This window comes from Acartia tonsa, chromosome 12, assembly GCF_053477335.1.
Source record: "Acartia tonsa isolate MP-2025a chromosome 12, ASM5347733v1, whole genome shotgun sequence".
NCBI classification, from domain to species: domain Eukaryota; kingdom Metazoa; phylum Arthropoda; class Copepoda; order Calanoida; family Acartiidae; genus Acartia; species Acartia tonsa.
Genome location: NC_137271.1, coordinates 45,616,647 through 45,642,352, shown reverse-complemented (window position 1 = coordinate 45,642,352; position 25,706 = coordinate 45,616,647). Strand labels below are relative to the sequence as shown.

Genomic DNA, 25,706 nt, shown 5'->3' with positions numbered 1-25,706 from the left:
GGGTGTTATCTATCCCTACAAAACAAACGCGTTTGTCAATTATAAGTGACAGATATTGTAAGACAAACAAGTGACTATTAGTAATAAACAGGATTTATCTGTCTATTTTTATTTAGACAGATAAAAAGTGTTTGTCATAATTGACAAAGAAATCAAAATAGTGAATGATGTCGTTTTGATTTAAAGTGACAAACAAACAAACGTCATGTAATAATCTGATAATTTGTCCTAAAACATTTCAAATTTATAACTTAAAATAACAGCTGATTAAATCTTTAAATCTAAGCTGTGTTTTGTTATTATACGCAAACTCATATAAAACTACAAGTGTTTCAAAAAATTAAAACTCATCTATGTACACAAAAATACATACTTAAATGTGTAAAAAAAAATCACTTAGTGAGAGATATAAAAGTTGACATTGTGCAACATAAGTGTATGTTTGTAATAAAACATTAAAGTGAGTTTTAGAGAGCCTGTTTGACCTATTAAAAAAGGGTATTAAAATAGAGTTATATTAAGTTATATTCAAGAACTGAATTAAATAATTAAATTATTTTTCATTCTTGTGATCTAAGTATTTAGAAAAGCTCTATTAAGCCAAAAATATATTGCTTTAAAAGTCCAACTGATAAATTTTCATTTCTTACAATCATAAGTCATCTAATGGTATTGCCATTTTTAAAAGCGAAGCTTTTTATGATTAGGGTCGGTCCGTACGTCCATCCATCAGTACGTTCGTCTAGAACGGATAATTTTTATTCGTTAATTTAGGCATGTTAGAATTGTATTATCGATTTCAAACTTTGCATGGTAATTTCTGTAATAATTAGGTACGATTTAGAAAGCGTAGCAACTCTATAATCATTACCAGAATGTCCGTACGTCAATTTTAAACATGTTGATTTTTAAATATTTTAAGAAAATTTTTATTTGATATAATAATCCGATTGACCTGATTTTTGGATTACTGATTCCTAGGACAACAAAGTACAATGTTATAAGCAAAGCATCTCTATAATCAATTCCCTAAAATGTAAGTATGTCCTTAATTATTATATTTCAGGGGTTTTTTCAACAAATTAACTTGCAATTTTTTTCGACTGTTATTCATTTATATTCTAATTATTAAGTTCTGGCACTCTACAGGTGTTTATGTTCGTTTGTCCTACCGTTTCAGAGCTTTGTTTTTATGGATGTTGTCATCCTTGTTTCTACCATAAATTAACAAAATAATGAGTGTAAAAATGTATAAATTTGTTTAAGTTGCTGTCATAATAAGCCCTTAAAAGTATTTTTCAGCGTCTTAATACCCTTTTTACTGTGCTTAGGTCAACGGACAAGTTATAAATTGAACTTACACACACACACACACACATACATACATGCACAGAGATTTAGTGAACTTAATTTTTTAACAGGCATGTATAGGATATGTAATTAGGCTGCAAAAAAAAGTTTTAACATTTTCAAACTAGTAGAGATGTTGTAAAACAAACTCCACTGGGCATTTATATAGGGAGATCATTTGGGTTTTACAAAAAGATTTATTTTTTTTATTAGATAAAATACATATGTATATTATTCCCTTTTCAAGATATTCAAACCTAGACTTATAATCTATTATAAAAAAAGCTAGTTTTGACTTTCTAGAAGTTAGAATTATAAACTATTAAATTTCATGTTAGAAAAGACAAATTGTTTTTACTTTTGTCAAAAAATAAGGCATGTTATGCAAGTGTGAAAGGGCAAAAAAAAATCTTTCCTTTTTTTTCCAATACTTGATTAATCCATGATTAATCGAAGTTTCAAATACTAAAATGAACTTCCTATTACCTATTATTAACAGATCTATAGTATAGATGTATATACAGACAATTACCTCCCTTCCTTTTTCAATGACCTTTTTTGTCTGCTTCTAAATTGATTCCTGCTACTTTTCTGTGTTAATAAAAGCGACACCATTGGTTGATTTTCAATGACCCAATAGATAGGTTGCACAAGGTTAATGCTATGGGGAGATACAGTTTATTACTCTTTCTCCCTCTAATGTTTTACTCTAATATATTACCTAATTTTTGCTGGTATTTGCATATCCTATATCCCTGTTAGTTTGAGAAATAGAAAGCTGAGATACACAAAGCGTAGAGGAGCACAACATATTATTCAACTCAAAATAAAACTCAGTGCATACAGTAACTCTTGTTTTTTTGTGAAAAATATAACATTTAGAAGTTACTCAGAAATATAAAAAAAGTGAATATTGTGAAATGAAATGAAAATAGTTATTTTAATTATTAAATTTGAATTATAAGGTATTTCATAGATCAAAAATTCAAGTGTTATTTTTATTTAATCAAGACTTTTAAAACAAGAATAAAACGCGTCACTTTGTAACGTTACAGGAATCCTCATTCCAATATTGAATACGATAGGACAATATCAATAAACTATTTAAACATTAATTAACAAGGATGACAACATCCATAAAAGCGAAGCTCTGAAACGGTATGATAGACGAACATTAACTCTTACAAAGTGTCAGAACTGAATTTACAAAATAGAGATGCCTCGCTTGTAATATTGTACCTCATTATACAAGGAATCAGTACTCCAAAAATAAGATCAATTGGTTGATTATATCAAATAAAAAAATTTTGTTAAAAAAGTTAAAATCATTATGTTTATAATGGACGTACGGTCATTATGTTACCGATTATATAGTTGCTATGATTTCTAAATCGTACCTAACTACTGCAGGAATCATCATGCAAAGTTTGAAATTGATAGGACAATTCTAACTTGCCTAAATTATTGAAAAAAAGCTATCCGTTACGTACGGACGGACGGACCGACCCTAATTATAGAAAAGCTTCGTTTTTAAAAATACATATCTCGTACTACGGACCGACCTTAAAGTAGGATAGAAACTTATTTTCAAGACAATGATATTTTTGGATCTATAAGTGAATCAAAACAGGTCGAATAAAAAAAACAAAATATGGCGATGTTTTTGTGGATTTTGAGCTGTCTACTGGCTGCTGCAACTGCCCAACAAGGAGGAATTTATTTAGGTGAGTTTTTATCTTTTTTGTCCATTAAGTTTACTTAAATGCAGATACTTTGAGACGGATTAACCTAAAAACTAGGGTTGGGCCGGATACTTTTTTGGCTGGATACCGGATATCCGGCTGATTTATAATGCCGTATATCCGGTATCCGGCTGTATATCTGACCAACGCCCTATATTTGGCAAGTTACCGGGCATCCGGATAGTTTCAATATCCGGTATCCGGCCGGATATTGAAAATGGCCGGATATCCGGCCCAACCCTACTAAAAACTAAGATAGGTATACATTGGTGGGTATACCAAATTATTACAAAAGAAGTTATTTCCTGATTTGTGATTTTGGCGAATATGACAGTTTGCAAAAGCGATAATTCATACGTTTATCTCTGTTATAATATACCTAAGCTATTAACACCTACACATTGATACTCAGTTTTTAGCTGTCTTATATTCATGTGCTAGTGTCATTTAAGATAGTATAAATATTTACTATAATGTATATTCTACTGTATAGTTTACTTTGTCTGTCTGTCTGTCTCTCTGTCTGCCTGTCTGTCTGTCTGTCTCTCTGTCTGTCTCTCTGTCTGCCTGTCTCTCTGTCTGTCTCTCTGTCTGTCTGTCTGTCTGTCTGTCTGTCTGTCTGTCAGTCCATAACGCTATGGTGAAAAATATAATTTTCTCAGCCGATATTCCAGATAGATTACTGATTTTTAGAGGGTGTGAAAAAGCATCCATTAAATAACTTCGTCTGTTTGTATTTCCTTTATAAGTTTTGTGTTTTTCTTTTATTTACAAAATAAAACTCTCTCTTTTTTTTCGTCTTTCTCTTTTATATAACTACTAGCGGTTTCGCCCTTATAAGCCTCTAGGGGCTTTCCCCCAAGATGCCGCTGCAAACACTACATTTCAAATTACCTGCCTAAAAAAATTAGGGGGATTTTTAGCTTTTTGGGGAGGGTTTGGGGTGTCCCACGCCCCAAGAAAATAGCCTAAATCCACCACTGGACAAGTAGGTATATTCCCTGAAGAGTAGAATCCGATCGATTCGGTGGTTACCGAGATCTTAAGGGACAGACGATCAGACGGACAGACAGACATACAGACGGACAAACATCATTCTACTTTGTAATATAGAGTGAACATCAGATCTATAACTCACTCTGTCTATTTGTCCACCTATGATTTTTTTATCTCGCTATTTATGGATGTTGTCATCATTGTTTATGAATTCTTTTGATGCATGTATTAATATAATTTATCTTTCTGTCTGTCATAATGATTAATTGTTTTATATGGAGAAATAACAATTTTTATTAGAAGCGCAGCTTCTCTAAAACTAAAGCATGTATGTGTCCGACACACAAACCGTCCTTATTATACAAATGTAAAGCTTATTATTTTCACTCTATGGCTGTTTTACTTTAATGGATACTAGCGGCTTCGCCCATAGCCTCTCTCTCTCAAACCAACCAAAAAAACGTACCATGTTAGCAAGCTAAATTGACGACAATTTTTCCCCTGGCATAATATCCACGAATATTCTATATTCGTTGTTACTTTCAATTTCAAACATATAATTATGGAAAATAATGTACGTGTTGCTATTATTTTATTTTCCAGTATGGTTCCAAACCGATAAATATCCGCTGGATGTGAACCAGTTTTCAGCTATACAGAAAAATCATGTATAGCATCGAATTACAGATTATTTTCCACGAATATTAAAATAAAATGATTAAAGCAGTTTTAATCTTATAATTTTTAATTTATTTTATCCGTGGAAAGCTGTCTATAATACGATGCGATAAATAACTATTCTAAATATGCTTTATTATAATTGACAGCTTTACTATAAAACTAAAAGAAGAACATGACAAACAAGGATGACAACATCCATAAAAGTGAAGCACTGAAACGGTAGGACAAACGGTCATTAACACTTTTATAGTGTCAGAACTGAATAATCAGAATATAAATGTGTAAAAGTCAAAGCAAAATTGTAAGTAAATTTGTTAAAAAGCTGCTTGATACAGGGTAATGTTTATGGACATACTTACATTTTAAAAACTTGATTAGAGAGATAGAGTTGCTTCGCTCATAATATTGTTCTTTGTTGTATCAGGAATCCATATACCAAAAATCTGATCAATCGTATAATTATATCACATAAAAATATGTTGTTATAGAGTTGCTATGCTTACTAAATCGCACCTAACTACTACAGGAATAATCATGCAAAGTTTGAAATCGATAGGTCAATTCTAACATGCCTAACTTAACGAAAAAGCTATCTGTCTCGGACGGACCGACCGACTTGAATCATAGAAAAGCTTCGCTTGAACAAAAATATAGTTTCCCTCGTTTTCTTTTAGATCAATGTGTCAAAGATGATTAGTCTTATTATTCTATATTCATATAGTTGATAATTCGATTAAAATAGTAAACAATGATGACAGCATCCATAAGAAGCGAAGCTAACAAATTATGAATGGATATCCGGAAGAAATGAACTATAGAGCAGTTTCATAAAAAAACAGTAAACTAAAAAATCACGTAACCTTTGTAAGATTTATAACGTGAAAATCTAGGAATCGATCTAGCACCTCAACCAATAAGCAAATATTAATGAAACTTTTTGGGGATATGTAAATTGTTAACTTATTTAATCCCTAAAAAAATTAGCCGTCTATCTCAAATAGGAGTAAAGAAAATCATGAAAAATTAAATATCTAGGAATCGAAATAGCATCCCAACGAATAAAAAAATCTCGATAAAACTTAATAAAAGTATGCAGAATATAAAAGAATTAAAACCCTGAAAATTTCAGCTCTCTATCTTTTATAGGAGCCGAGAAAATGACGTTACCCCTTTTTGTCTCTAACAGACGGACGGACAGACGGACTTTTCGAATTATAGAGTCGCTCCACTACTAAAAAGGCCATCCAAGAAAGACACATTCTCGCATTCCTTGACACAGTTAGCACTTTCAGATAATGGAATGGCAATCAAAGATTCAAAGAGTTGGTTGTCTGCAGGACTTTTTGCCACGTAATCAAATACTTCAAAATGATGGTTCACCAAAAGAGAACCTGAGATTAAAGGATGAAGGGTTAGAATAATGTCTAAACATTTTGAAAATGGTGGAATTTAATAGAATTTTATGGGGACAAGATTTTAGCAATAAACCTTTACTACTCTCAGGGATAAGGTATTAATTCAACACAATTATGCCAATATTTAGCTCATCACTGAAAATGGTTTATGTAAAGAAATATTTTAAATTACCAAAAGTAGAGTATTTTAATCTCAATTGATGTATAAAAGTTCTAAATAAACAAGGATGACAACATCCATAAAAGCGAAGTACTGAAACGGTAGGACAAACGGACATTAACACTTGTATAGTGTCTAAACTGAATTATCAGAATATAAAAGTATAAGAGTCGAAGCAAAATTGTAAGTAAATTTGTTAAAAAATCTCTTGATACAGGATAATGTTTATTGAGTTTATGGACATACTTACATTTTTAGGATTTGATTATAGAGTTGCTTCGCTTAAAATATTGTTCTTTGTTGTCCCAGGAATCAATATACCAAAAATCAGATCAAACGGATAATTAGATCACATAGTTTACAAAATACATAGAGGAAAATGTCAGTTAATCTAGAACCGTTTATTTCCGACAACAATTAGCATATTAAGTTCACCACAAGAATCTAGAGCAAATTTAGCAATAGGCCATTGTCCTATCCCCTGTATCCCTGTTGGTTTACTAGCCTATCCTATTCTATTGCTGGTGTTGTCTTCACATCCACACACAAATCAAACTATCAGAACCGCATATGATTAAATCACAACAGCACAAACAGTCTTACTCTTTTTCTCACACATCCCTATTAAAATAATCTGCGTTTAGAATTTTTAAAAGTCCGTACGTCCGTCCGAGATAGATAGCTTTTATTCGTTAATTTAGGCATGTTAGAATTGTTCTATCGATTTCAAACTTTGCATGATGATTCCTGTAGTAGTTGGGTACGATATAGAAAGCGTAGCAACTCTATAATCATTACCAGAATGTCCGTACGTCCATTTTAAACATGTTGATTTTTCTACTTTTTTAACAACAAATTTTCAAGTGTTTTAATTATCCGTTTGATCTGATTTTTGGTATATTGATTCCTGGGACAACAAAGAACAATATTATAAGCGAAGCAACTCTATAATCAAGTCCAAAAATGTAAGTATGTCCATAAACATTATCCTGTTTTTAAGCAGTTTTTCAACAAATTTACCTACAATTTTGATTCTATATTTATACATTATGTTCCGATTTTTCAGTTCAGATACTATACAAGTGTTAATGTCCGTTTGTCCTACCGTTTCAGTGCTTCGCTTTTATGGATGTTGTCATCCTTGTTTTAAGTAGCATGATTTCCTATGATTCACTTTGTATGTCCGTCCGTTCGTCCGCGACTACGTCAGTAATGCTGTAGGGAAAGGTAATTTTCTCGGCTGCTATGTAAAATAGACGTCTCAAATTTTTCTTAATGATCTTCTACACCAATAAGTTTTTAAATTACTTCGCCCGTCTATCTTTTGGTCATACTTCAAACGACAAATGCTTATTTTCAAAAAAGTTTATTGTAATTTGAAGTGTCACGCATAATTGATAATATACACACCCCCTATAATATTCCTATACCAACCCCGATAATAAAATTATTTTATCGGGAAAACAGTATTTTACATTTTAAATCTGAACGCCAAAAACAACGGTAGAACATAACTAACAACGATTTAAATACAAAAATAAACCTTAATTGTATTTAAAACGCCATTTACAAGAAGCAAAGATTCATGTAATGATTAGGTATACTACTCTTTACCTTATCGTTATTAGTAGATTATTCTATCAATTTGGAACATTTTATTTCTTTTTATATACACTAGCGGCTACGCCCCCTAGAAGCCTCTAGGGGCACTTAAAGTAGGAGGGAGAAAGAAAAGTTGACCTCATACCATTTTAAATTTGAGTTTCAAAAGAGTAACAAATATTTTTTTTTTGGGGGGGGGAGGGGGTGAATACACCCTACCCAAAAATAGTTAAAAACCTTCCCAGGACCTATAAGAAGCTCCACTGTAAAGGAGACCAATATCGGTTCAGCGTTTAGCGAGATCCTTCGGTACAGACAAAAAACGCTTACTACCTTATATAATAGGATTTCATATTATTACTATCTAAATATACACTGGTTTTTAACCAATTCTGGGTCTCTTTTTTAATGTAGACCCAAAATTACACCCCGCCTGTTTAATTTAATCCACCTTCCTTAAAGCTAACACCTTTCTCGATTCTGGTTTATGGGGGGTGACAAAAACCTCTACACACCACTGAAGTCCCCAAATTTTCTTATTCGTTGGCACAACAACCATGGGGACTTTTATTGAATTTTAATTTGTTGTTTGTTCAAACGTTTCAACCACTAATTTTAATCAACAGAAAGGGTAATAAGGTAATCTTGTGTATCATCATTGGGAATGTACTTCAATTTATCTAACATTGTCTTATCCCTTTAGATCCTTGATTTTTATTACAACCTACATTGTAGAATAGCCTTGCTGGTGAATATTTTGAATTTAGAAATGTGTGTATATCTCAGACCATGTTTTTTATAATTATTCTGGTTCAATATTTCTATGGATTTTCATATTTAGGACACATAAGGTACAGTTACAGGGTCCATCAAAACATTTTCAAAACATTTTGCAAAATCACAACAAAGAGTAATACATTTTCTCGTATTCATTCGAATCCGGTGGATAGGAACCGGTTCTCATCCATACGAAAAAACTATGTCTAGCATCGTATTATATCTAGTTTTCTACGAATATAGAAATGTACAATCATAAGATTAAAACCAGTTTTTTTAGCCGGTGCCTCCGGCACCTCGGGGCTGAAAAAACTAGTTTTAATCTTATAATTGTACATTCTATATCCGCGGAAAGTAGTTTATAATACGATGCTAGAAATAACTATTACCACAAAGGCACAGTATCCAATATAAATTTTGTCTAAAATATTTAAGAACAAGAACGTTCAATGGGATAATTAGACCTCTTGTTTTTGTTAATAAAAAAATACCTGATTTGTAAAAACCAAGGGCTTTGAACCATCTTGTAAATCGCCAAAAAAGTTTTTATGGATTTTAGAGGGTTTTTGGGGATAATTTGATCACCCTGTACTTTGTTAGAATCAGAAATTGTTCAATTTTTAATATTTTGTAAAGATATTGTAAAATATAAAAATTGAGCACCCAGTACTTTGTGGCATTCTGGTTTTTAAATTTTTGTATTTATGCACCCTGTACCTTATAGGGCCTATATTAAAGATTTTTTTTATATTACTAACAAATGTGCTTTGTAAGGATGCAATTGTCTTAAAAAGAAATCTATATAATTTTCATAGGGATAAGATTTTTGGCAAATTTTATCCTTTGTATTGGTCTGATATTTAAATTTTTTCAGAGTTTTATGTACTATATTTCAATATGATTCTGTAAAAAGTTTTTTTTAACACCCCGTAATCTATAAGGTCTAATGTAAAACAAATATTTAATTAAAGTGCACCGTCTACTTTGTTAGAATATAATTTTGTTCAAAGTTTTGATATTAAAACACCCTGTATTTTGCATGGATCTGATATTGGACAAATTTTTAATGCATTACAAGTATCTCAGGGAGGCAGGGATGTAATAATCGAGAAATCTTTCCAGTAATCTACATAATTTACCCCCCCCCCCCCAATAAAATAGCTTGGACGCCCTTGTACCCAATGGGTTAAAATCAACAAATGAAACAGTGTGTTTATTAAACTTTGGGTACAAGTATAATTTACAGTCCACTGTCTCCACCCTTCTGTCAACACCGGTTTTAACAGTCCACTGGCTCCACCCTTCTGTCAACACTGGTTTTAACAGTCCACTGTCTCCACCCTTCTGTCAACACTGGTTTTAACAGTCCACTGTCTCCACCCTTCTGTCAACACTGGTTTTAACAGTCCACTGTCTCCACCCTTCTGTCAACACTGGTTTTAACAGTCCACTGTCTCCACCCTTCTGTCAACACTGGTTTTAACAGTCCACTGTCTCCACCCTTCTGTCAACACTGGTTTTAACAGTCCACTGTCTCCACCCTTCTGTCAACACTGGTTTTAACAGTCCACTGTCTCCACCCTTCTGTCAACACTGGTTTTAACAGTCCACTGTCTCCACCCTTCTGTCAACACTGGTTTTAACAGTCCACTGTCTCCACCCTTCTGTCAACACTGGTTTTAACAGTCCACTGTCTCCACCCTTCTGTCAACACTGGTTTTAACAGTCCACTGTCTCCACCCTTCTGTCAACACTGGTTTTATTAGTCAAAGTTTTGTTCAGAATCTTTACATATGTGGTTGAGGCTTATTTTATTTTCTGTAACCATAAATAGATACGCCCTTTAGTTTAGTTATCTTCAAGCCGGGAGTGAGGGAGGGGACATTGGACTATAAATTATACTGGTCACCAATGTTTTTTTAAATATTATCCCATGATCACTTTAAGCTATTTGAGACCTTATTTGTGGTACAAACTAAAAGTGTCTAAACTTTTCCACCTATAGTTTTAATCTTTAGATAGGGGTAATTTTCTTAATTATAATTGGAGTTGCATATTTATTGTCCATTGTCCTATCCCTTAAAATCACCGAGTAACCATATACATTTTCTTCGCTGAGTATTATAGGATTTATTCATATGTTACATAAAAAAATGTTGGACGACTTGGTGTGACTGATTGGCCATCTAGGGGTAATATTTCTGTTCTTCAACCATCTATTTTTAAAAGCGAAGCTTTTCTATAATTAGAGTCGTTCCGTACGTACGTACGTCCGTCCGAGACAGATAGCTTTTTTTGTTAATTTAGGCATGTTAAAATTGTCCTATCGATTTCAAACTTTACACGGTGATTCCTGTAATATTTAGGTACGATTTAGAAAGCGTAGCAACTATATAATCATTACCAGAATGTCCTTAAGTTCATTTTAAACATGTGGATTTTTTACTTTTTTTAACAACAATTTTTTATGTGATCTAATCATTCGATTGTTCTGATTTTTGGTATACTAATTCCTGGGACAATAAAGTACAATGTTGTAAGCAAAGCAACTCTTGGGGGAAGGGGTGGTACCCTCCCCCAAAATAGTTTGAACCTTCCCGGGACCTATAAGAAGCTACCCTGTTAAGGAGAACCCGATGGGTTCCGCGGTTAGCGAGATCCTTTGGTACAAACACACAAACACACAGACAAACAGACATCATGTTACTTTAGTATAAGGATTGTCTTACTATTTATTTTTTTGAATATACATTCCTTGAAAAGTTGAAATATGTATAATGCATAAAATATGAGCATATTTGGTTTTTGATGTTTGGGAAAAAATACCTTTAAGAATTTATAAATAAACAAGGATGACAACATCCATAAAAGCGAAGCACTGAAACGGTAGGACAAACGGACATTAACACTTGTTGTTTCGGTATGTATTTCTTGTATTCCCTGGCAAGTTCGAACCCATTAATCCCTGTTTCCTTACACCAGAATTCCCCTGAGAATGAGTGTGTTACGCGGCATTCCTAACTATCTCCGCGCGGCGCGTGGCTTGTAAACGAACAAAAGAGACGCGCACTTTTCCTTTGATTAGTCCCACGTGAGGAGCTACGTGAATGAAAATAATGTATTGCTTGAATATACATGCGCTCTGATGTGTGGAATATCTCAAATAAGCCTTCCTGCTTAGTTTGACATCATATGTGGTAAGAATTTATCTTTTAATTCTTGAAAATAAGCGTAGAATGGTACAATTTTATGAAGAAATTTAAATCATTAATTTTTCAACAAATAGACCATTTAACTGCTAAGTTTTGACATACGAATATTTTCCTTTATATTATTGATTATTTTATTCTAAAATTATCAATTTCTGATGCTATTTAATATGTTTCGTGCCAATTTAAAGTTTTTAAGAAAATTCATATTTTTTATTAAATTGAAATCACGCAACCTCGATGATACAAAAATAATAACCATTAATTTTATGTAATTAATTCTTATATTTTTGTTTTAGACTTACTGTTTTCATGGTAATAAATACACATTCGTAAACTTCACTATGTTGGTCATTCGGAGGGCTTGGAGATAAGATTTCGAGAACGGCTAGGCATTGCGTTCCGAAACAATGAAAACAAGACAGAACAGATGTTGCTAAGAAGAATCTGTGAAGTTTTGTGAATGTGTTGGTTGTGATACCTTAACACACATTATTATAGTCGTAATCAGTACAGTTAACTTTAGTGACAATCATGGGTCCTAAAAAGAATAAAGGTGAACAATTGAGTAAGCGGCTGCGTCCAGCCGTTGATGCCCTAACCAGTGAGCTAAGTAGAGTGATGAAGTTGGTCAGTGATACTTCAGAACTTGATGTTAGACATCTCACTAAGGAGTCAATCCTTGTCCACGACAAGTTCAAAACGTTCGACAGCATCATGGGCGGTTTTAGCAAGCTTGGTTTGAGAATCCAAGAGCTTGATGAGTTTAGTGACATTTATTCTGATATAGTTACTGTGCAAAAAGACTATAGTGCCTTGAAAGATGCTCTTGATGCTATAGAAGAGCTTAGTGACATTCAAAGTGTTGTTGATGTTGTTGGTGATAATTTGCCTAACCATCAGGCCGAACTTTATGATCGATGTTTGAAGATTGTGAAAGTTATTAAAGGGCCATATTTTCCCTTGCCTGATCCAATTATAAACACTTTGTCTGCTTTGATGAAAAAATTGGCTGAGGTTAAGCTTGAACCTATGAAGCCACCCACGACGACGGCGGGTGCCTCGACAGCATCGCCATTTGTGTCACCGTTTGGCACATCACAGTTCGCCGCCGGTTCTATGTTCACGTGTCGACGAACGTCTTCTTCCCAGCTTTGACGGCCAGGAAGCAGCCTACGTAAGTTTCAAAGACAATTTTAAAAAGCTTACTGTAGGACAGGACCCGTCATATTTACAGTTATTGTTAAGCAGTGAGAAGGTCTGTAAAAATAAAGAGCTGAGACTTCAATTGATTCAGATTCAATCGCATGAATCTCAGTGGGCTTACCTTGACGCGCGTTTCAAGTCGAAGACACGTCAAATGCTCTGCCTTTTCAACCAATGGGAGAAGAAGTCTAAACCGTCGGACTCCAACCAGATTGTGACTGTGTTAGCAGAGTTTGGTGGTGCAGTTAGCCAGCTGGAGCAGCTGACTAAAGATGATGAAGAAGATGAGGTTACCACAAGCCAGTGGTTGACCGTGATACTTCTGGAGATGTTATCCAAGAAGTTGCCCCGAGATTTTCAAGATAAGCTCAATTTGGCATTGGGCTCAATGGATGTCCCAAATTTGCCAAAGTTGATGCAGATTATGGAGGAACAGAGGGGCGCTATTTTAATGAGGTGTTCAACTGATATGGACACCCCCTCTAAGAAGAAGGGTAATCCTGCGACAGCAGCTGCCGCCGTAGGTAAACCTGGTAAATCTAAGATGAAGCAGTCATGTTTTGTTAATGGCTGTGATGATATGCACTTACTTTATAAGTGCCCAAAATTTCATGACCTGTCAGTGCCAGACAGGAAGAGTATTGTGGAGAGTGCTGGATGCTGTTGGCTTTGTTTGCAGAAAGGGCATAAATCTGTGGATTGCCCGAAGGCAGATGTAATAGGCGGATGCAAGGTGGACAATTGTGGTCAACCCCATAACAACCTTCTGCATGAGAGTGTTGATATGGCTGCCGCCGTCTATGAAGTACATACTTCCCCTGAGGCGAACCTAATGTTAATGTTACAACAATTAGACGTCGTTGATGTTAATCGCCAGAAGGTCCCAGTGAACGCCATGTGGGACACTGGTTTAACTACCTCAATGGTAACCCAGTCACTTGTTAATAAACTTCAGTTACCTTTTACTGGACGTTCAGCAAGAATTTCTCTAGCTGATGGTGAAGTTAAATGTCTCCCGACGGTCAAGCTATGTTTAGTTGATCGACACAAGAAATATCACATGTTAGAGCCTGTGGTAGTGCCTCTCATTGGTCCAAAAGAGGCGATCTGCTCCATGAATCCTGTGGAGGCAGCTGTTTTGTTTGATATGAAACCTGAAGATTTTACTTTGGTTATTGGGCAGGTTGATTTGCTCATTGGGCACCTCTGCCCGTCGATGTTTCCCTACTCTGAACGTTCAGTAGGAGAAACCATGCTTTACTCCAGCCTGTTTGGATCTGGATATTTTGCTGTTAGTGCTAATGGATTAGCAAAGAGTAGGTATGTTGTCTGCTCAGATTTCGAGTTGGAAAGTGAAGCTATAGGGTTTTTAAAACCAGAAAGCTCAGATGTTCAGCCGCAGCCGACTGTTGGTGCTGCTTGTGATGCTATTATTGAACCTGTTGGTTCTGCTTGTAACGCTGCTGTGGAACCTTTTGGTTCTGCTAGTGCTGCAGCCGTTGACAACATGGCTACGGCGGGTGTTGCCGTGGCTATTACTGATAATGATGTTAGTTGTGCTACAGTTATTCCTGATGATATTGGTAACGATACTGTAGCCGTTGAGAACATTGTTACGGCGGGTGTTGAGCCGCTGAATGATTCGGTTCCAGCCGGACAAGAGCCGACGGGAGTTTCGGTTCCGGCTGGACAAGAGCCGATCAGAGTTTCGGTTCCAGCTGGACAAGAGCCGACGGGAGTTTCGGTTCCAGCTGGACAAAAGCCGGTAGATAATTCTAAGTTTTATGACAGCCACACTTGGCTGCTGCCAACTTTGCCGCCCGACACAGGGTAAGAGGCCTGCAAATGGCGGGTGGAAATATGGCGGGTGTTGCCGCCAGAAAGTCATTGAAATTTTTCAAACCACACATATCTAATCTACAACATAAACTATTTATGTGAAAATGATCTTTAAAGAAAAAATATTACAAGTTATATGTTGAGCTTGTGAAAGGAACCTAAATCGGTTCTGTAAAGAATAAGTATTCATTATTCAACTAATTTTATTGTTCATACCTAAGCACAAAAATTCTACAAAACTGTTTAGACTTTTAAAGCAGATTTAAAAGATTTTGTTTCTTTAAGTATGATTTTGAAAAGCAAAAGTTCGTGTGTTAACTACCAAATGATTTTTGCAGAATAAAAATACCTCGAAAAAGTATTTTTTATGGTTCACGTTTACTTAAAAAATGTTATTTCTCAGATTCTCATATGAAATAATGCATTAAAGTAAAGAACACAACATGTAATATTATTATGATAATGTTTAAAATATTCCTCATTATTATTTTAAAAGATTATTGCAAAAAATCAAGATATTTGTTTAAATTTGTAAGCAAATAAAAGTTTTTCTTTCATTCCGGAGGCAGAGATTTTAACAATTCATGTACAAAAGTTTTTCTTTCACTCCGGGAGCTGGGATTCCTATTAATCCACGCGTAAAGATTTGTTTTTCATTCCGAGAGCAGAGATTCGTAGTAATATACGTACCTAGCGATTTCGGACAGTTTTAAACCTTGAGAAAATACTTTTAGCAAATATTTTCCTAGGTACACATATTTTTCGTTCATGTTTAAGCATTTATAATAATGAACACGATGTATGATATTATTAAAATATTGATTATTATTTATATGAATATCACAGAATTAATTTAAGATAAACTATGCATATTTTAAATTAACTCTACCTTCATTTTTATCGCATATATAAAAATTGAAGCAGTATTTTTTAAAAAGAAATGGGTAAATTTCTTAAGATTTACAAGTAACGCAATTTTTGATACAATTTCGTTTAAACTTTCAAATCGATGCAAGATTTTTTCATTTGAAATGCAAACTTAAGTTTTTTATACGTTTACGCAAGTTTTTTCAATGATTTAAGTCTTTCCGGGACCAGGGATTTTTTTCGCGGGAAATTTCCTAGGTACCTACGCAGATATAAACATTTTTATCCTTGTTGGATTGAAATTTGATATGATAAGAAATTAACAAAATGAGATTTTTACATCATTTAAATATTTCTTTATGATTTATTACAATCACATAAATAATTTAATATTACATGTATATTAAAATTATTACTATTTACCTTTTAACCGATGTACCTAAAGAAAAAATGCAGATTTTTTTCGCCTTGAATTAAGTAGATTCTTTGAGTATCGCAGAATTAAGCTTAATAAGACCGCTTTACGGCGTACCTTAGCTCTGTTTCCTCGGCCAGGCATGCCGCAAAACGGCAAAACTAAAGCATAAGATAATTTATTTTAATTTCGATTTGCTTTGATTGATGATTTTAAAAGTTTCTTTGAATTATTTCATGATTCTTTTTATTTTAATTTGATTTAAACATCACTAATTATGTTTATTTTCAGTTGATGCAGCCCTGCGCCAGAAATCCTGTTGGAAATTATGCAGTATCAAAAGTTGTGATGGAAAGACATAACGTCCGACAGGATAGCTGGAACATGGCAATTATTAATATTTGATGGATTTGTTAGTTTGTATCTTGAGGGATTCATTCTGACTGAGGCCCCAAATTGCCTTAATTATGACTGTTTGAATATGTATAAGTTGCTTTCTTCTTAAAACAGAGAGAAATTGTAAATTCAGCATTTAGAGAAGTTCTTTTCTTATATTGAGCTTTTGTTTTATTTTGGTAAATTTAATTTGCATATTTCAATTGCAATTTTAATTTTACGCAATTTTAATTCACGAAGATTTAAAATTATGAAATTTTAATTTTCCGAAGTTTGATGATTTTTTTTACAGTCATATTTTATTTAGATTTAAGTATCTATTTTATTAAAACATGTTTAGATTTAAGGATCTTACTTATCTTATCTGAAAAATGTTTAGATGTAAGCAAGTATTTTTCCGTCGGAGAAAAATTCTAATCATTGAGAAGTTTTTTATGCAATTTTACTTTTCTTTTCTAGCAAAAAGATTTAGTAGAAAAAAATGTCATTATTTAATCTTTCTTTCTTTTGATGAAAAAAGTTTGAGCTGATTATTTAATTATTGATGCGATTTTTAGTTTAAAAATCATTTACCTATTTTATTATGTAGGTACCTAATTGAAGTTTAGGTACTATTGATTATTAATTCATGTATTCGCAATTACATGGTCTGTAATTCTAATTTTATCTGAGATTATGAGGCCATGATATAATGAGATGTGTGAGTGGTAAATGTGCAATTCATGAATGTTGAATGCTTTTCCCATTCCTTATTCCTATCCTTATGTGGTAGTGGAGTCGGTTTGAGTTATTGTGGTATTCGTAAGTTACCATAACCAAATTTAGGCCTTATGGCCATGACATTTTAAACTCTTGTGGTTTATGTGTTGTGAGATTGTGATTTCGTGGACACTGTCTGCACGCATATTGCAAAGATGAGGTATTGTGTTCGATTCCCAGTGAATAGACGGGTGTGTTTCGGTATGTATTTCTTGTATTCCCTGGCAAGTTCGAACCCATTAATCCCTGTTTCCTTACACCAGAATTCCCCTGAGAATGAGTGTGTTACGCGGCATTCCTAACTATCTCCGCGCGGCGCGTGGCTTGTAAACGAACAAAAGAGACGCGCACTTTTCCTTTGATTAGTCCCACGTGAGGAGCTACGTGAATGAAAATAATGTATTGCTTGAATATACATGCGCTCTGATGTGTGGAATATCTCAAATAAGCCTTCCTGCTTAGTTTGACATCATATGTGGTAAGAATTTATCTTTTAATTCTTGAAAATAAGCGTAGAATGGTACAATTTTATGAAGAAATTTAAATCATTAATTTTTCAACAAATAGACCATTTAACTGCTAAGTTTTGACATACGAATATTTTCCTTTATATTATTGATTATTTTATTCTAAAATTATCAATTTCTGATGCTATTTAATATGTTTCGTGCCAATTTAAAGTTTTTAAGAAAATTCATATTTTTTATTAAATTGAAATCACGCAACCTCGATGATACAAAAATAATAACCATTAATTTTATGTAATTAATTCTTATATTTTTGTTTTAGACTTACTGTTTTCATGGTAATAAATACACATTCGTAAACTTCACTATGTTGGTCATTCGGAGGGCTTGGAGATAAGATTTCGAGAACGGCTAGGCATTGCGTTCCGAAACACTTGTGTCTAAACTGAATAATCAGAATATAAAAGTATAAGAGTTCAAGCAAAATTGTAAGTACATTTGTTGAAAAACTGCTTGATACAGGATAATGTTTATGGACATACTTACATTTTTAGGACTTGATTATAGAGTTGCTTCGCTTATAATATTGTTCTTTGTTGTCCCAGGAATCAATATACCAAAAATCAGATCAATCGGATAATTAGATCTCATAAAAATTTGTTGTTAAAAAAGTAGAAAAATCAACATGTTTAAAATGGACATACGGACATTATGGTAACGATTATAGAGTTGCTACGCTTTCTAAATCGTACCTAACTACTACAGGAATCATCATGCAAAGTTTGAAATTGATAGGACTATTCTAACATACCTAAATTAACTAATAAAAGCTATCTATCTCGGACGGACGTACGGACGGACGGACCTACCCTAATTATAGAAAAGCTTCGCTTTTAATAAGAGTACTATTTGATAAGAATTAAAATAAATAAAATAAGACCCATATCCTCATATAAAAGTAACAGGATGTCTGTCTGTTACTTAAGATCTCGCTAACCGCTGGATTGATATGGTTCTCATTTACAATGAAGCTTTGTAATTGGTTATTACAAAATTCGGGTATAGTCCCTTTCTTGACAATGCCTTTTAAAGTGTTTTTCGTCGTATTTTCACAGTACCTTTTGATAGTTTATTCTAGGTTAGGTTGGGTTAGGTGATTGCTCGGCAGGGTTAGGAAATTGGCCCCGCAGTGTTAGAGCTCCCCGCAGTGGCTAGAAATAGGGGGAAAGCAACTGTAAAAATACAACGAAACGCCCCTCAAGAGGCGTTGACGATGAAAGGGACTATACCCCAAAATTCTCTTAGACCTTTAAATTTCGGTTCTATTGATAAGTGTAAAACAATAATTTAAAATCATGTTGCTACGCTATAAATTAATACAAAATAATAGTTATTTCTCGCATCGTATTATAAACGGCTTTCCGCGGATATAGAATGTACAATTATGAGATTAACACCAGTTTTTTTAGCCCCGAGGTGCCGAAGGTACTGGCTAAAAAACTGGTTTTAATCTTATGATTGTACATTTTTATATTCGTAGAAAGCTGGATATAATTCGATGCTAGACATAGTTTTTTCGTATGGATGAGAACCGGTTCCTATCCACCGGATTCGAATGAATACGAGAAAAAGTTTTCTGTTTTTTTTATTGAAATGAATTTTTTCAAATATTTTTTTGCCATAAATCTTATACCTGTCAATGAACAAGGAGTTTTATGTACTTAAGTAGCGGAGCAATCAAAGTTCTCCTTTTTTTACTTTGAGGCCGTCCTCCTTGAGAGAGAAAGGGTTAGATAACTGTATCTCCACCTATTGCAACCTTTCTATTGGGTCATTGAAAATTAACCAATGGTGTCGCTTATATTAACAAAACCAAGTAGCAGAAAATTATTTATAAGGAGACGTAAGAGGCCATTGAAAAAGGAAGGGAGGTACTTATCTGTATATACATATATACTTTAGTTTGTTGGCCGTCCTACAAATTAAGAAAAGTGATGAAAAACTTTTTTTTTTTGAGGGGGGGGGCTGTTATTTGGTGAACCCCTAAAAAGGGCTTTAAATTGTTTACAATAAATCTAATGAGAAATAAATATTAGTAATATATATATATATATATATTTTTTTTTGGGGGGGGGTATTTAACCTTCCTAAATATTATTTGATTGTTCAGTTGGAATTTAAATAATTTACACGACATTTCAAATTTTCAAAATATTTGAATTGATGTATCAAAGGAAGATTTATCAATATTTACGGACAAACGTACATATCTGAACTATAGAGTAGCTGCGCTGTGACAAATATGCACAAAGGCGTGCACAATAAGAATTTATGAAATATTTTCAATATCAAAATCATATCAAGAATAAACAGGATTCAGAATCAATAATAAAAAGGAAAAATGGTCAATAAGCAACAAAGGCCACTTCGAACTATATACTAGGGTCGGGCCGGATACTTTTTGGCCGGATATTAAAATGATATCCGGCAAATTACTGGAAATCCGAATGGATAACCGGATATCCGGCATTAAAAGTCAGCTGGATATCCGATGTCCAGATAATTTCAATATCAGGTATCCGGCCGGATATTGAAAATGACCGGATATTCGGCCCAACCCTACTATATACTCTCCACTCTACATTTAGATTATAGAAAAAAAATTTAAAAATCTTTTGGGGTTTATGTTTTTTTTTGGTTTGGAAGGGTGAAGGTACCTTCCCTGGACTTATAAGAAGCTTCACTGAAAAGTAGAACCATATCGGACCAGCGGTTGACGCTATCCCTCGGTACAAATAGAGATATACAGACAAATAGACTTCCTGTTACTTTTGTAAGAAGTATTGTCAAAATTATAACAGATAATGATAGTTATTTCTCGCATCGTATAATAAACAGCTTTCCGCGGATATAGAATGTACCTCGGCACCTCGGGGCTAAAAAAATGGTTTTAATCTTATGATTGTACATTTTTATATTCGTAGAAAGCTGGATATAATACGTTGCTAGACATAGTTATTTCGTATGGATGAGAACCGGTTTCTATCCACCGGATTCGAATGAATACGAGAAAATTTTTACGCTAGTACTCTTTATTTGTGGATCCATATATCATATTTAAATTTATTCTTAACCTTGGCACTCTCACAGGAATGTAAAAGAATATTTTTTTTTATCGCATCGTATTACAGACAGGTTTCATTTAATTTTTTTTTAAATCTAAACTGGGGCAAAGCCCCTAGAGGCTAGGGGCGAAGCCGCTAATATAACTTAAACTATCAATCAATCAATCACTATTTTGCCTCACTAATATAGTGAGCCAAAATAATCCCCTCTAAATTTTTAGGGAGTCTCACTAATTTTAGTGAGGCAAAAGTTTTTTAAGAATCCACCTCTGATTTTTTCGCTAAAATTTCGCTGTCAATTTAGCATCAACCCTATAATGATCGTTGTCTATCGGTTTATCTATAATTGTATGTTGGAGCCTTAAAATTTAGTTAAGTAATGTTTGTTTTCGGCTGTTAAAAAGGTGATGGCTGAATTTTATTTTATAATAATTAAGATTTTTTTTAGATTTATGAGCTTCATAGATTTTGCCTCGTTTATGCTGTTCTAAATAAATAATTTATTTTGTTCATAAGTTTTGTTTTTAATTCTTGAAATAAGATAGTTTATAAAAATGAATTATTCTTCATCATATTAAGTAAAATCCTTTTAGATTGAATAATTGTATATAAATTTATTTACACAAAATTTGGCAAAAATAGAGGGAAGACAGTGATGTAGATTAATTTATATCTCATTCTCTCCTTCTTCGCCTGTTTGTTTTGGTTTGGTAAGGTAAAAAAGTTTTTTGGATATCCGTAGTGGTTGGGATTCATATAGTAAGAGAAATAGTGTAATGATTAAAATATATATTATTTATTGAATCTTACACCAGATTTTCATGTTCTCTAATGAGCAGCAGGCTAGAATAACGATTCCATCTTTATTCCCCTCCCCTCCTACTGGATGAACGACCAATAAACGAATCTCATGATAGCAAGCTAAATTGACGAAAATTTTTCTCCTGTCAACTGGTAGAAAATTTGAAGGATCAATTTAATTTTGAAGAAAATTGCCCAAAGTCAAGTACAGAGTTAATTATAAACTTAGCGCACAAAATTTCATAAATTTTAATAAACTTGGGTCTTGAACAAGTATTTAAAAAGATTATGACTTTATAGCTTTTGATTAAAAAACTATTATTCCATTTTTCCATAATAAGATGTTTTTTAAATATAAAAAAGGAGGGTATACTAATACAAAATTTCCAAGAAAATCATATTATACATACATCTCTTTCTTTATTTGATAATCATGACATTTAAGTAACATGTTTTGTGTGTGTGTAGCCCTAAATGATCTCGTTAACCACTGAATCTATATGGTTCTACTTTACTATATATGTAGCTTCTCATAAGTCTTGGAAGGTTTATAACTATTTGAAACTGGGGGGTTGGGGTCGAATAAATTATATAAAAGGTCAGATTGTGTAGTTTTAAAAAGTACAAGTAAAGAAGTACAAACCAAGCTAAGATGTTTAATACTTATTTAGCAAATTTTATAAATAGAGAAAGGAAAAATTTACACTATTGAATTTGAATAGGAATTACTACATTAAATTAGTGTTTAAAATTGATTTGAGTTGAAATCCAAGGGAAAATAGTTTGTAACTTTTGTTTTGTGTACAATTTTGCTTTATTCCCCTTACTTGATCAACTGAAAATTGATTGCCCATTTCTTCCCTAATTTTCCGAAGTTGTACGACAGATAACCCAACTATTGCAAAAGCTAGTCAATTGGAAAATCTATATAAGGTATAAACGATTTATACATTATACATTTAAATTTTTTATAATTTTGATTTTTTCTGGGGAGTTTGAAGATATTTTAGCTAGTAGTAAATATTGAGATAGGATAAGGGTGATATGTACAAAATCGGAAACTAAAATTCAGTTGACCCCTTACTTGGCTTTAGTGAAACAAGGACTGTTTTGTTTCATAGAGGTAAGGGAATCATTATCTATGAATAAAATAAACTTTTAATTAATTATGATGTTTAGCTGACAATTTTTAAATTCTGATATTTTTGCTCATATTTTTTTTCATTTTTTTGCTTCTCGTTTTAATTGTTTGTAAGGTCGTCAATTTAGGTTATTAACATAGAACTGATATATTGGTCAGTTTATTCATCCAGTAGGAGGGGAGGGGATATGGTAAAGGGGGTGGATGGGGTTATCGTTATTTTAGCCTGCTGCGAGTTTCACTTTATTGAAGAAAATTAAAATCTGGTGTAATTTGCAAGAAATAACACATCCATTAGTTACAAAATTGAAAAGTTTGGGCTTTTAAAAGGAAACAACGTTGAAAAGGCGATAAAATCTTGATTATAGAGTATCTATGCTCCTAATAAGAGAGGGTTAAAGAATCTTGTGGAAATTAAACTTTTAATTAAAATTTACTTCAACAAAAGTTGTTTAGTTCTTTAGAAGTTGCCCAACACACCCCACCCGAAGGCGTGTTAGGTTAGAAAAAAAAGATTTTAAAATTACTTTTGGTGGTCAAAAATAAAAGTAAAATTTAATCACCTGAAAGTGATTTTTTAATTTTCTACTATGGGAAGCTACTAATTCAATTTAGGAAAAGCATGTTCTGAACTCACCATAAGGTCCCTGTACATCCTGTGTAAACTGTTTCCACGAGGGGTTTTTTCTAACCTAACACGCCTTCGGGTGGGTTATGTCAGTCTGTCTGTCTATTCCATTGTTTATCCTGTATGTCAATCTGACAGTTATCATGTCTGTCATCAAACATAATAAATTAGCATGTACGTGATTACTAAAATAAGCTCTTACGTTTTTGAAATTTTTTTATTACTACTTAACAGTTTATTGTTATTTTTTACCTTAAATGTTATTGATCTATAACTTATAGTTGTACTCGTTCCTATATTACTAACTAGAGGCTTCGCCCCTAGCCTCTAGAGGCTTTGCCCTAAGTGGTAATTTAGAAAAAAAATAAGTACCTAAATTAACTGCCTCAAAATTCTTTTTTTTTAATTGAAGGAGGATTTTCTTTTTTTATGGGGAGGTTGGGGGTTTCCCATCCCCCAAGAAAATAGCCTAAAACCTCCACAGGGCCAGTAGGCATACTGCCTGAAGAGCAGAATCTGATCGGTTAAGTGGTTACCGAGATCTTAAGGGACGGACGGACAGAGGGACAGACATCAAGCTATTTTGTATCATAGATAACATCAAATTCATTATAAAACTCTTTTGTAATGTATTTTTTCCTAGAAATTCTGTAGGAATTTATATAATGTCTTAATTAAAGTATTTGTTACTTTAAGTTATGAAAAAAATATAAAAAATACAGCTCAAATAAAACTTTTTCTTTATAGTAAATACTTTTTTAAACATAATTTTTCCAGGAATCCTACTCCGTAACTTACTTTGTCCAAATGTGCATCCGTTCACAAGGCTACAACAGGGGAAATCAGATTTTCTCAGCTGCTACTTAAGCTATACCTCTGAATTTTGTCAACATTTCCATCTTTATGGAGCATTTTTAAGTCTGTCAGAATGCCTCTAGGCAGCTTTTTAGCCGCTTTAATCCTTTCAACTGATCTTTAAATTTAGAAATATTTAGATTTTTTATGACGTCAACCATATTGTATAATTCATCTTACTTTTATACACTTGAAAAGAGTATCAATTATTCAACCAGCGTTTTTGTATGAAAGTTAGTGTGGTAATAAGTAAAGTGTTTTTGGATTAAATTATTCATATGCAATGTATAAGTTTTTAAAAGCGAAGCTTTTCTACAATTAGGGTCGGTCCATCCGTACGTCAGAACGTAAAAGATAGCTTTTTTCGTTAATTTAGGCAAGTTAGAAAGTTAGAATTGTCCCATTGACTCAATCTTTGCATGATGATTCATGCAGTAGTTAGGTACGATTTAGAAAGCGTAGCAACTCTATAACCATTACCAGAATATCCGTACGTCCACTTTAATCACTTTTTTAACAACAATTTTTTATGTGATATGATCATCCGATTGATCTGATTTTTGGAGTACTGATTCCTATTAAAATAAGATACAATATTACAAGCGAATCACCTCTATAATCAAGTCCTAAAAATGTCAGTATGTCCTTAAACAGAATTCTGTATTCAAGAAGTTTTGCAACAAATATATGTATAATTTTTATTTTGTATAAGAGTTAATGTTCGTTTATAGATGTTGTCATCCCTGTTTTATTACAAAAAAACTACTTCATGAATATGGTCTGTCAGTAATCTGTATGTCTGTATGTCACTTATTTTAGTGGAAGTAACTCTTACTCTATGTTATATCCGAATGGATATATGTAGATAATATACATGGATGTTATGACAGGGGAAAAATTGTCATCAATTTAGGTTGCTAATATGGTCATCATTCATTGGTCAGTTCGTTCATCCAGTAGAGGAGTAAATGGGATAGGGTAAAGTGAGTGGATAGTTGGGATGGGCCTTTTAGCCAGCTATAAGTTTTATTCTATTTGAGTCCATGATAATCTGGTGTAAGATCTAAGTAATAATAAATCAATTTACATCCGTGATCAGTCATTGTCTGTAAGTAGATGTTAAATCCGTCAAATATGTGGGTTTGCTGCGCTACTAAGATTTTTACCTTCTTTTTATTTAATCAAATGCGGTGATGTCGGTTGTATGTAAATTATAATAGTTAGTTACCGCTTCGTATTATGAACAGCTTTCTGCGGATATTATATGAAACATTG

At 33.1% G+C, this 25,706-nt stretch overlaps 1 protein-coding gene across 1 annotated transcript in view; it reads left to right on the top strand.

Moving 5' to 3' along the window:
- The first annotated feature begins 2,116 nt into the window (after window positions 1-2,116).
- The window catches only part of LOC145333375 (uncharacterized), an 83,320-nt gene continuing 59,730 nt past the window's right edge, over window positions 2,117-25,706 (top strand). Inside the window, exons 1-2 of the mRNA XM_080178493.1 lie at window positions 2,117-2,315; window positions 2,981-3,074. Of these exons, the coding sequence (XP_080034619.1) occupies window positions 3,002-3,074 (73 nt within the window). The 5' untranslated portion in view covers window positions 2,117-2,315; window positions 2,981-3,001. The remainder of the gene's footprint in view (window positions 2,316-2,980; window positions 3,075-25,706) is intronic.